The 10,429-nt window shown below is 41.7% G+C and overlaps 2 protein-coding genes across 2 annotated transcripts in view; both read left to right on the plus strand.

Moving 5' to 3' along the window:
* Positions 1-3,324, plus strand: part of aldh4a1 (aldehyde dehydrogenase 4 family, member A1) — an 8,598-nt gene extending 5,274 nt beyond the window's left edge. Inside the window, exons 9-15 of the mRNA XM_008321263.3 lie at positions 203-276; positions 374-570; positions 666-713; positions 812-964; positions 1,283-1,404; positions 1,917-2,035; positions 2,116-3,324. Of these exons, the coding sequence (XP_008319485.1) occupies positions 203-276; positions 374-570; positions 666-713; positions 812-964; positions 1,283-1,404; positions 1,917-2,035; positions 2,116-2,228 (826 nt within the window). The 3' untranslated portion in view covers positions 2,229-3,324. The remainder of the gene's footprint in view (positions 1-202; positions 277-373; positions 571-665; positions 714-811; positions 965-1,282; positions 1,405-1,916; positions 2,036-2,115) is intronic.
* A 426-nt stretch (positions 3,325-3,750) lies between these two features.
* The window catches only part of rnf123 (ring finger protein 123), a 32,999-nt gene continuing 26,320 nt past the window's right edge, over positions 3,751-10,429 (plus strand). The window contains exons 1-16 of the mRNA XM_025060081.1: positions 3,751-3,982; positions 4,600-4,692; positions 5,214-5,298; positions 5,490-5,569; positions 5,685-5,782; positions 6,509-6,563; positions 6,696-6,781; positions 6,868-6,954; positions 7,368-7,435; positions 7,515-7,640; positions 8,529-8,643; positions 8,771-8,875; positions 9,156-9,281; positions 9,508-9,600; positions 9,695-9,768; positions 9,857-9,974. Coding sequence (XP_024915849.1) covers positions 4,611-4,692; positions 5,214-5,298; positions 5,490-5,569; positions 5,685-5,782; positions 6,509-6,563; positions 6,696-6,781; positions 6,868-6,954; positions 7,368-7,435; positions 7,515-7,640; positions 8,529-8,643; positions 8,771-8,875; positions 9,156-9,281; positions 9,508-9,600; positions 9,695-9,768; positions 9,857-9,974 — 1,398 coding nt within the window. The 5' untranslated portion in view covers positions 3,751-3,982; positions 4,600-4,610. The remainder of the gene's footprint in view (positions 3,983-4,599; positions 4,693-5,213; positions 5,299-5,489; positions 5,570-5,684; positions 5,783-6,508; positions 6,564-6,695; positions 6,782-6,867; positions 6,955-7,367; positions 7,436-7,514; positions 7,641-8,528; positions 8,644-8,770; positions 8,876-9,155; positions 9,282-9,507; positions 9,601-9,694; positions 9,769-9,856; positions 9,975-10,429) is intronic.

Consider the following 10,429-nt stretch of genomic DNA (forward strand, 5'->3'; position numbering starts at 1 on the left):
AGGCTTGTGTTATTAGCATGAAGCTAAACTGTGGTCACCTAATTTATTGTTTTCTTCCCTTGACTTATTTGTATGAAACCTCAGCGTTGTTGTCTTTTATTGTTAGCTGAGCTTTTCAGATGCCAGAGCTAAAGAGTTGTTAGCTTGTGTTTTACCTGTGGTGATCTGATGACCTGACGACAACTGTGCCATCTTTGCTCAGGACATTTAAGCATCTCTGGAAACAAGTGGCCGAAAATCTGGACGTCTACAGGACATTTCCTCGTTTGGCAGGAGGTCAGTAGATGGACAGTCAGGGCATTGTGTTTCTGAGTCTCATCCATTCTTTATTTCCAGTCTTGTTGTTTTGGGTTTTTTTTTTTTCCCCTCACAGAATGCGGTGGGAAAAATTTCCACTTTGTGCACAGCTCAGCAGATGTCCAGAGTGTGGTGACAGGGACGATTCGCTCTGCTTTTGAGTACGGCGGACAGAAGTGTTCAGCCTGCTCCAGAATGTATGTGCCCGACAGCCTGTGGCCACAAATCAAACAGGGACTACTGGACGTCCACAAAGACATGAAAATGGGAAATGTATGTCATCGTGACATCATCTGCCTCCTGTGGTATCTTTTTTGTTCTTTAAACAGGCTTCATGACGTTTTTGTTTTCTTTTTTTCCCTCCTCAGCCTGTGGACGACTTTAACACTTTCTTATCCGCTGTGATTGATGAAAAGGTTCAGTCTCCGCTTCCACAGTTTGTCTCTACAACTTGCTTTTCCTTGTCTCTGTACTTCTTGTTGATCTCACTGACTCTGCTCTGTTTGTCCTTCAGTCGTTCGCACGTAATAAGAAGTGGTTAGACCACGCCCGCACTTCTTCCAGTCTGAAAGTCATCGCTGGAGGAAATTGTGACGATTCGAAGGGTTACTATGTGGAACCAACGATCGTGGAGACGAGCGATCCTCAAGATGCAATCATGAAGGAGGTGTTATGACTTCCTGTCTCCAATTTTCTTTAAAAAAAAAAAACTAATTTGCAGAAAACAAGAAAAACACAACAACCCCAGTTATGACTACAGCTAGAAAACACGAAACAAACACAAAATGTCCCAAACCAAGAAAACATTAAAAGTAACAGAGCATTTGAGCAAATGACGGTCCAACCAGACAACAGTCGTAAAAGAGTACAGTCTATAACAGAATAATCAGAGGACAAAATCAAAGACAGCAGAAAATGAGTATGCAGTGGACATTTTTAAAAGACCACTCGTAGATCACCTCTTTGTTTTCCTTTGTTTTTGTAGGAAATCTTTGGTCCAATTCTGAGTGTCTACGTTTATCCCGAGCAGAAGTATCGGGAAGTTCTGCAGCTCATCGATTCTACATCACCATATGCTCTGACGGGTGCAGTGTTTGCTAACGACCAGTAAGATGAGTTCATCTTTAGAAGTGGTGGTGACATGTTGTTGGACTGACTGACTGACTGTATTGGAGACAAACCAGATTTAGACCATTTAACCAGACAGACCCAACTAATCAATCTTTTGTTTAATATTACCCCCTCTATTCCCACAGGTTATGTGGAATCACAGCACATAGAGCTTAAGTTGACTGTTTTTTTCCCCTCACTGATGCTGGCAGTAGTGAGTCAACAACATCCTATAATCTCAAATCCATTTTTCCCTCTGGCTGCCAGTCTGTAGTTCTTATTCAACAGCAGGGGGCGTGTTGAGCTGCAACCAGCCTCACACGTGTAATACAAACTTCTTTTAAATGACAATCAGAGCTGGGGAGCAAAGAGATGGCCTTCTTACTGTAAGACGAGCACTATTTTACCCAGGTGAAAGAGACAGACCTACGGACAGACTGACTGACAGACAGGAAATTACATCAAACAGTGATGACTTTGTCTTATGGTGTCTATAAAACCATCTGCAGGAAAGTCCTGGACGAAGCTTCCATCATCCTGAGAAACGCTGCAGGAAACTTCTACATCAACGACAAGTCCACGGGTTCCGTTGTTGCCCAGCAACCGTTTGGTGGCGCCAGAGCTTCAGGTGAAAGGCTTGTTCTGTTCTCTACTCAATGTGTCACAAAAACAACTGGAACCTGACCTCTGACCTTTCTCCCCATCAAGGCACCAACGACAAACCGGGAGGACCGCACTACATCCTGCGGTGGACATCACCTCAGGTGGTGAAGCAGACGCACGTCCCGCTCAGAGGGTGGCGTTACCCTTACATGGACTGAACCTGCCTCTCCAATCGTATTCGTGCACTCTAAGCTGCTCGTCCAATCACAGCCCAGTGTCCAATTACAGCACTGTTCCACAGCAGACTATCCAATTAACTGTGGCCATCAATCCCTTTCCACCACTCCGACTGTTACGGTGATGAGACTCCGCTATTTCTTTTCAGGCTAAACCCCGCTTCCGTCCTTGTCAGGGTAAATCCAGCTTTCTTTGAGTGATTGACTTAATCGGTCCATCAACCAGATCTATTTGTGAGATGTTGTCCTTCTTTTCTCAGTGAACATGATGTTTAGCCACAACCAAAAAAGACAGAAGTTATGACGTGATGGTTTGATATTTGTATTCATCAGTTTGAATTTTAATTTCTTATTTTCACTAAGAAACAGCTGGTAGGCGGAATTATGGGATGTTACTATGTAACATGATGAAAATAAGGACAAAACCTCAGCCAAGTTCTGCTGGTGGTTCAGCATATTAGATGAAGTAGGGTTTATTGTCATAAATATAAATCAGAAATGTACTACTTGTCTATCAAGATGCCAATCCAAATTTGTTGTTGTTGGACATCTTTGTTTTTTCCTGACCAGAGCTGAACCAGAGCAAGAGCAAAGATTTTTTAATGAACAGTAGAGTGAACTTTCCTTGGGTGTGTTTGTAGTTTCCTGATATATCTAATATAAAGACAGGGGGTAAGTTGAGGTGGCCTTGTCATTGCAGCCATAAACTGTATAAAGACATGTCCAAGTCTGGCTCATTAAACTTGGCTTATGTGTGAGCCGGGGTTATTTCTAAATACATGGTTTATTGAAACCTGGTTTAAATTGATTATTCTAGTTCAGGAAAGTCATTTTAACTTACTGAAATCAGGGTGAATTGATGAGAGGAATCATTTTTAAACCTGGATTATTAAATATGCAACTACTGTGCACGTAATTAACACTGTAACTGAAAAAGTTATTTTTTCTAACAAAGATAGAGCCATAGACTAATTATAAATTTAATTTCTTTATTTTTAAAATGTTTTTGCCTTAATTTCTGTAATTCATGTAGCAAATACGTTTTAAAATATATAATAAATTAGTAACATCAACTGGAGGAGGAGTGTTTTTTTAATTGTTTCTAGGACCTACATCTGTTTGGGGGTATGGTTATATATCATATATTTTATTTATTATGTGTATTAGTACAAAACCAGGCTAATTTAAATATGTCAGGATTATTTATTTAGTATTTAGACGTCGAACAAGTTTTAACATTTTTGTTAGGTAACTTCTCAGGTAACGTTTTTCTTTCGACGAGGGTAATTTATTTCATTTTGCTCAATTGCATCTCTGAATATATCGGCTTATTAATAGGTGTTCTGTACCGACAATATTTGGTATTTGGATCAATTGGCTCACGTAGGTTTTCTTTACACATTAACTTATTTAAATAAATATCTATTTTTCTTTTAATTTTAATATTGTAATAGCGTTAATTATCACTAACTGCTCCGGAAATTGACGTCACAATCTGTATGACTTAATTCCGCGTTCGACCTAGACATGAGTTTTGGCCACTGTGTGATTCCGTACACTGTCAAACAGTGTTGTGGTTGATCCCTGTTTAAGAGCAATTGCTCTTGTTTGTGTATGACAAACGTGTTACAGTTAGCTGCAGTTAATAGTGGGACAGAGCTGCTCTTTCTGCCTAGGTACTGCTCACGGAGCTTGGCCGCAGTTGCAAGAGGACGCCTGTTGACCGGAACACACAAGTATGTGCTAACCTGCTAACTCAAATGACTGCAGGTGCTAACGACTGACAGCGGGTCAGAGGCTATGATTGAGGCCGGGTACGGCCGCTATTCTGCGGCGGTTTTTTACCGTCTCACTCAGCTAACTCAGAACGGTTCTTTTCTTGACGCGTTTTCCGATTAAGTGGCTGTTTCGGTAGAACAACATTATCCAACCATTTTGGAATCATTCTAAACAGAGTCGCCAGTGAAGAGCTATTTTTAGTGTTGTTTGTAAACTGATACGAGGCAAGCTCAGAAGATTTCATAATTCTGGTCATTTAATCCGGGGTTCAAAGAACTCGCATGTTCTGACGTACCTGGTCTACCTAAATCAGAACTGATAGACTATATTATATATAGAGTCCTCAGTAAAGGCTCCCTGAGGTTGGGTTAGGGTTAAACCCACAGGCCTTAGGCTTATACAGTGATGTTGGACCAGAAGTGTATGAATTCATACTGCTGCTGCTTTAGTGTTTCAGAATGACCCATGACCACAGCTTCTACACACGTGTGAAGTCCAGCACCAAAGCCAACATGAAATTATTTTATGAATACTTGCTTGTACTAGCTCTTTTCTTTCCACCTGTTCTCACCAGCAGGGAACCGAATGTCTTCTAAAGGTGGAGGCACCAGTCTGACCAGAAGGAGCTACAGACTGTCCACAGACATAGACAAAACTAAAGCCACAGGTGAGGAAAGAACAGTTTAGTTACGGAAATGCCCTCGGTATTAATTTGTCATCATTAGGAGTGTCTTCAGGTGATGTGCTGTGACAACAATTACAAACTGTGTGCTGTGGTCCATATAGATGATGGGCAGCAGCACACTGTGGTGCTTGATTCATTGCTGCCTCTGCCTGTCTGTTGTGAAGGATTTCTGACACTAATTCACCAGAAGGTGCCAGCGTATGAGGACTATGTTGTTTCTGTTTTTTTTAACTTTTGGACTCTATCGTTGTGCGTAAATGTTTAAATCTGTCTACAGAATTATCAAAAAATAAAAAACGTATTAACCCAAAGAAAACATTAACTGCTGGTCTACTGCTGCCTCCTGTTGTAACTTTGGGACATTGGAGCAGACTTAGGTGAGTCAATTCAAACAGTAGCTCATGTGGTCACAGACAAAAGCAGCAGTGGATCAAAAAAACCCATGTGACCTTTGGAATAGAGTCTGTGAGAGAAGATGAAAGCTTATCATGTGTCTCTGTCAGGGATTATCAACGAGAAGCTGCTCAGTGACTACCTGCACCATGTCTTCCCCTCAACCAATCAGGGACCTGCAGTGGCACCTCTCAGGTAACGCACACACACACGAGAACACACACAAATATTTCTCATTGGTGAAAAGTATTCAAAGGTTTTGTGTGTGTGTATGTTTCCTCTCTTCTCTCTCCTTCTTTTCTCTTCCCTGTCTCCTCACATCCACTCTCTTCTTCCTCTTTATTCATCCTAATCTCCCCTCCTCTCCTCTCTGTCTGTTTACACAGGAACTCTCTTGGTTTTCAGGATCTTTCATCTCACATAGACAGACTTTTGTCTGAAGGAGAAGTCTTTGAGGAGATTAAAGGTCAGTGCTATCCTTGTGGTCTCCACACTGTTACATCATTTTCACCTGTTTCACACATACACATATACTCCTGTGTCTCACACACCTTTGTCTCGCACACCTATCTGTCCCACAGATGAGCCTGTGGACGGTCGTCTGGGTCCTCAGCCTGTGGTCCTGGATCACACTAGTGGTTTTGAAGGACTTTTGTTTGTAGATGATGACCTGCTGGGGGTGAGAGAAAGGAACACATGCAATTGTACACGGGAAGCCTCATCCTTCCACTTTAAACCTCGGTAAAATAATCAGACGTTAGCTCACAGAGACTCAGCAGCTGCTGGACCTCTGCTGCCTCATGTCGTCAGTTTGTGTCACTGTTGTGACAAAAAAAAAAACAAAGAAAATATTATATTGTGTTATATACATTATATAACATATATACATATATACATATATACATATATATATGTGTGTGTATATATATATATACATATATACATATATACATATATACATATATATATGTGTGTGTATATATATATATATATATGTAGTGTTATATATAATATTATATATATTGTGTAAAGAATATATAGAATATTTCAAACATTGAACTCAGTGATGGAGGCAGCAGTGGATCAACGCCTGAACTAAAATCACTGTTTTTCTCTATTAGCTTTGGTAGTTGACTGTACTAGAATAAAGGAAAGGAAAGTGAACTCCTTGTCATTGTGACACAGCACACAACAAAATGTGACCCTTGCATTTAATCCATCAACAAAGTGAACGGTGGGCACCTTTAACGGTGCCGTGCTCAGCTGGTGGATTCAAACCTGAAGCCTTCCACACCCAAGTCCACTTCCTTAACCACTGAGCCACCACTGAATAAGGATTGTGTCCTGGTCAAAGCCCACCTACGCTGTCAAATGAATTTCATTCCAACATTTCTTTTTCTTTCAGGTGATTGGACACAGCAACTTTAGTTCCATCAGAGCCACCACCTGTGTTTATAAAGGTAACATCTTTGACCTCCGTATCACTTCTGCAAAGTCTGAGACTGACCCTAGTACCTAAACATTAGAAAACAAATGTCAGTAGAACAGACAAAACTACAAGTAACTATAAGTAAGTTTTCTATTCTTTTCAGGGAAATGGGAGTACGAGGTTCTGATCTCCTCTCAGGGTCTGATGCAGATTGGCTGGTGCACACTTAATTGTCATTTCAACCAAGAGGTACATGGACCAACACACACACACACACACACACACACACACATGCGCGCACACTCAATACTCAATGTTGATCTGCATCTTTGCAGGAGGGTGTGGGCGACACCCCCGATTCGTACGCTTATGATGGCAACAGAGTCAGGAAGTGGAACGTGACAACAACCAACTATGGAAAGGTGGGCAATTGTATTCAACTGATGTTCTCAAATGCTGTCCTCAACTGGCAGATGTCATTGATGTAACGTTCATGCCTGAGCTTCACTCACTCACTCACTTGTTGACTTAATAACAGCTGACACTCGCTGTCGTTGATGTAACGTTCATGCCGTTCATGTTGACTTAATAACAGCTGACACTCGCTGGATACACTTTCATTCATGTGTTGTTCCATAGTGTAGCTTTTAACACGCCTGCCTGGCAAGCAAAGAGCAGAGAGTCCTGGGTTCAATTCCCAGAGGACAGTTGGAGCAGATCTGATTTGCTTTTAATAGAAGAACTTCCCCAGTATGGGATCAAGAAAGTTTAAATAATCATAATTATTATTGATACATGAACTTAATCCAAGCTAAATGTGAACTGTTTGTCTCAGTCTTGGGCAGCAGGTGACATCGTCAGCTGTCTGATTGACCTGGACGAAGGAACCATCACCTTCTGTCTGTGAGTAAACGCTCGCTAACCAATTCCTGGCTCCGTACTCAGGTAAAGTCGAGTAACTTATTGTCTGTGCAATTGTCAGGAACGGACAGTCTTTGGGGACAGCCTTCACCGATATTAAGACTGGACCAGGTGTCGCCTACTTTCCTGCTATCAGTTTGTCCTTCAAAGAGTCAGTGGCGTTTAACTTCGGGAGCCGCCCGCTACGATATCCTGCCATACTAGTAAAGGAATGGCTAACTTCCGGGGACAGATCTGAACCGATGCTGTCCTTATTGGTCTCTCTATCATTGTGTTTATACTTTCAAGATGACTTGTATCTCCTGTTCCGAGGCTTTTTATCGTGAATCTGTGGCTACATCAGCAGTCCCCAATCTTTTTTTTTTTACACCGGTTAAATGTATTTCTTTAAGGTGCTGCGGATAAATATAACTAAAAAAAAATGGAAAAGGCATTAAAAACTGGTATTTTCTAAATCTAATAATAAACTTGAAGCCACTGTGTATGCAACTTTATTAGCAGTGTCCTCGTAACATCGTGCTTGTCTTTTAATGTAGAACTTGGACTCCAAGTGGTGAAGCAGTTTTGAAGGCTTCGTCGCCTCATTAGAGAGCCGCTCACCGCATATTACGAACAACTTTTAGAAACTTTTCAAAGTTCGTTTTGGTAACTCGGGGGTTTCAATGTAGCGGTAATGTGTTAGAGGCCAGAGGTTTTGGTAACTCGGGGGTTTCAGTGTAGCGGTAATGTGTTAGAGGCCAGAGCAGACCTTTTTAAGAAGGTAGCGGATGTAGGTAAGACATGTGACTGAGGCAAACATCTTGACATGCATCAAGTGTGAGTCATACACAGATGTGGCGGAGAGAATCCAATAAATTTTCAAAATAAAGCATCAGTCAGAATCAGATAATAAATAAAACGGAAATAATATACTTTTTTTTTTCCATGCGTCCCATTACCAATTGACACATTGAATAGTGCTGGTCTGCGGCCCAGGGGTTGGGGTATGTGTCTCATTACCAATTGACACATTGACTGGTGCTGGTCTGTGGCCCACTGCTCTACGTGACTTGTCCTTAACCCAAGATGTGTCCACGTACCCAGCAGAGGGTTACCTCCCACTGCAGGACCCACCCATCACAGAGCTGACCAAAGCCCACAAGCTGCTAGGCTACATCAAAAATATCCTGTCCACCACCATAGACACCCAGGTAAGAGACTGCACTCAGACAAAAGACAATGCTGAGACGAGAGACGTGGCTTATACGAGAGACCAGACTAGAGACAACTGAGTGGTTAGGTGCGAATCATACTTGTGTCACTGTCTCCCTGCTGCAGGAGGACAGGTTGGTAGAGAGTGATTCCGCCACCTGGAGCCTTTGTGGAGACACCACCATCCTTGTCACCCTGGCACATGTCTTCAACTACTTTGCTCCTCTTATGGTAAACTTGGTCCACACAGGTTTTAATGTGTTTTTACCAACTGTTGTTTGTACATGTCCCCATGGTACTGTTTCTCCAAGGTTCTTTTGTCTCGGATTCTTTGCGCTTTTTGAAACATGTTCTGTTTTACCATACACGACTCTTAAGAGTTATCCCCATTCCATCAGCAAGTTGATTTTGGTTTAACTGCTGGGATGTTTTTTTGAACTTTGCAGAGAGTCGTGGGGACATGGTTTGGAGGATGACGTGACCCTCATCTTTGTGGTTTTTGTGTTCACAGTGTAAGGTGTACCTGGTTGAGGACGTTCTGATGAACTTCTTTCTGGGAATACTGGAGGGAGGAGGTTCAGTCAGTGAACATCCACTCATTCAACAACTGCTGGATTTATTTTGGCTCATTATGGAGGTCTTACACACACACACATATTATGACGTTTTTACGAGGTTGTAAACTACAGATGCTCCTTGTTTACCTTTCTGATAGTACTAAATACCGTATTTTCCGCACTGTAAGGCGCACTTAAAAACCTGTAATTTTCTCAAAAATCGACAGTGCGCCTAATGAATATAATTCTCTCTCTCTGTCTCTCTCTCTCTTTCTCTCTGTGTCTCTGTCTCCAGGTCCCCCTTAGGATTATGAAGTGAACGAGTGTTTGAAGCAGTTAATGATGTCATTACTCAGGGCCTATCGATTCTCTCCAATAATCCCTGATCTGGGATTTCAGGTAATGTCTTTCGATATTAAAGATTGACCTGTAATCCTCATTTTTGTTGGTTGTCAGTGTATAGTCAAGTGTGTGTTTGTTTGTTTTTTTCCAGGTCCACTACCTGCGTCTGACCACTGCGATCCTTCATCATGAGAAGTCCAGGAAGTACCTGCTCAACTATGTTTTATATCCTTCTAGTCTTGTCCGGACTGTGCTCTCCGGTCTCATCTGTGATGTGATTGGTTGTTTTCACATTTGTCTTAACTTTGTCCACATTCGACGTTCTTCGCTCTGTTGTCTTCTTCTACATCAAAACTCCTTTGAGGGTAAAGGAAGCTGGGCTGGAGGAGCTCATTCCCACCACCTGGTGGCCAACACACTTTGACAAGGAGGTGAGATGATGATTGACCGTCTAATGTGTCTAATGTTTTCTTCAGTTGTCCTTGTTGTCTAATGTTGTCCTCTGTGTGTAATGTTATCCCTGGTGTCTAATATTGTCATCTGCATCTAATGTTGTCCTCTGCTTCCAATTTGTTCTCTTTGTCTAATGTTGTCCTCTGTGTCTAATGTTGTCCTCTGTGTCTAATGTTGTCCTCGGGGTCTTCAGTTGTCTTCGGTGTCTAATGTTGTCCTCTGTTTCTAATGTTGTTTTCGGTGTCTTATGTTGTCCTCTGTGTCTAATGTTTTTTTTTCAGTGTCTTCAGTGTAAAGTATAATGTTGCCTTCGGTGTCTAATGTCAACTGATGTTGTCTTCAGCGTCTGATGTTGTCCTCAGTGTCTAATCTTGTCCTCGTTGTCTATATCTCTAATGTCTCATTCTATCCTTGGTGTCTAATGTTGTCTTCA

The sequence above is a fragment of the Cynoglossus semilaevis genome, chromosome 11 (genome assembly GCF_000523025.1).
Source record: "Cynoglossus semilaevis isolate Cse_v1.0 chromosome 11, Cse_v1.0, whole genome shotgun sequence".
Taxonomy (NCBI): Eukaryota; Metazoa; Chordata; class Actinopteri; order Pleuronectiformes; family Cynoglossidae; genus Cynoglossus; species Cynoglossus semilaevis.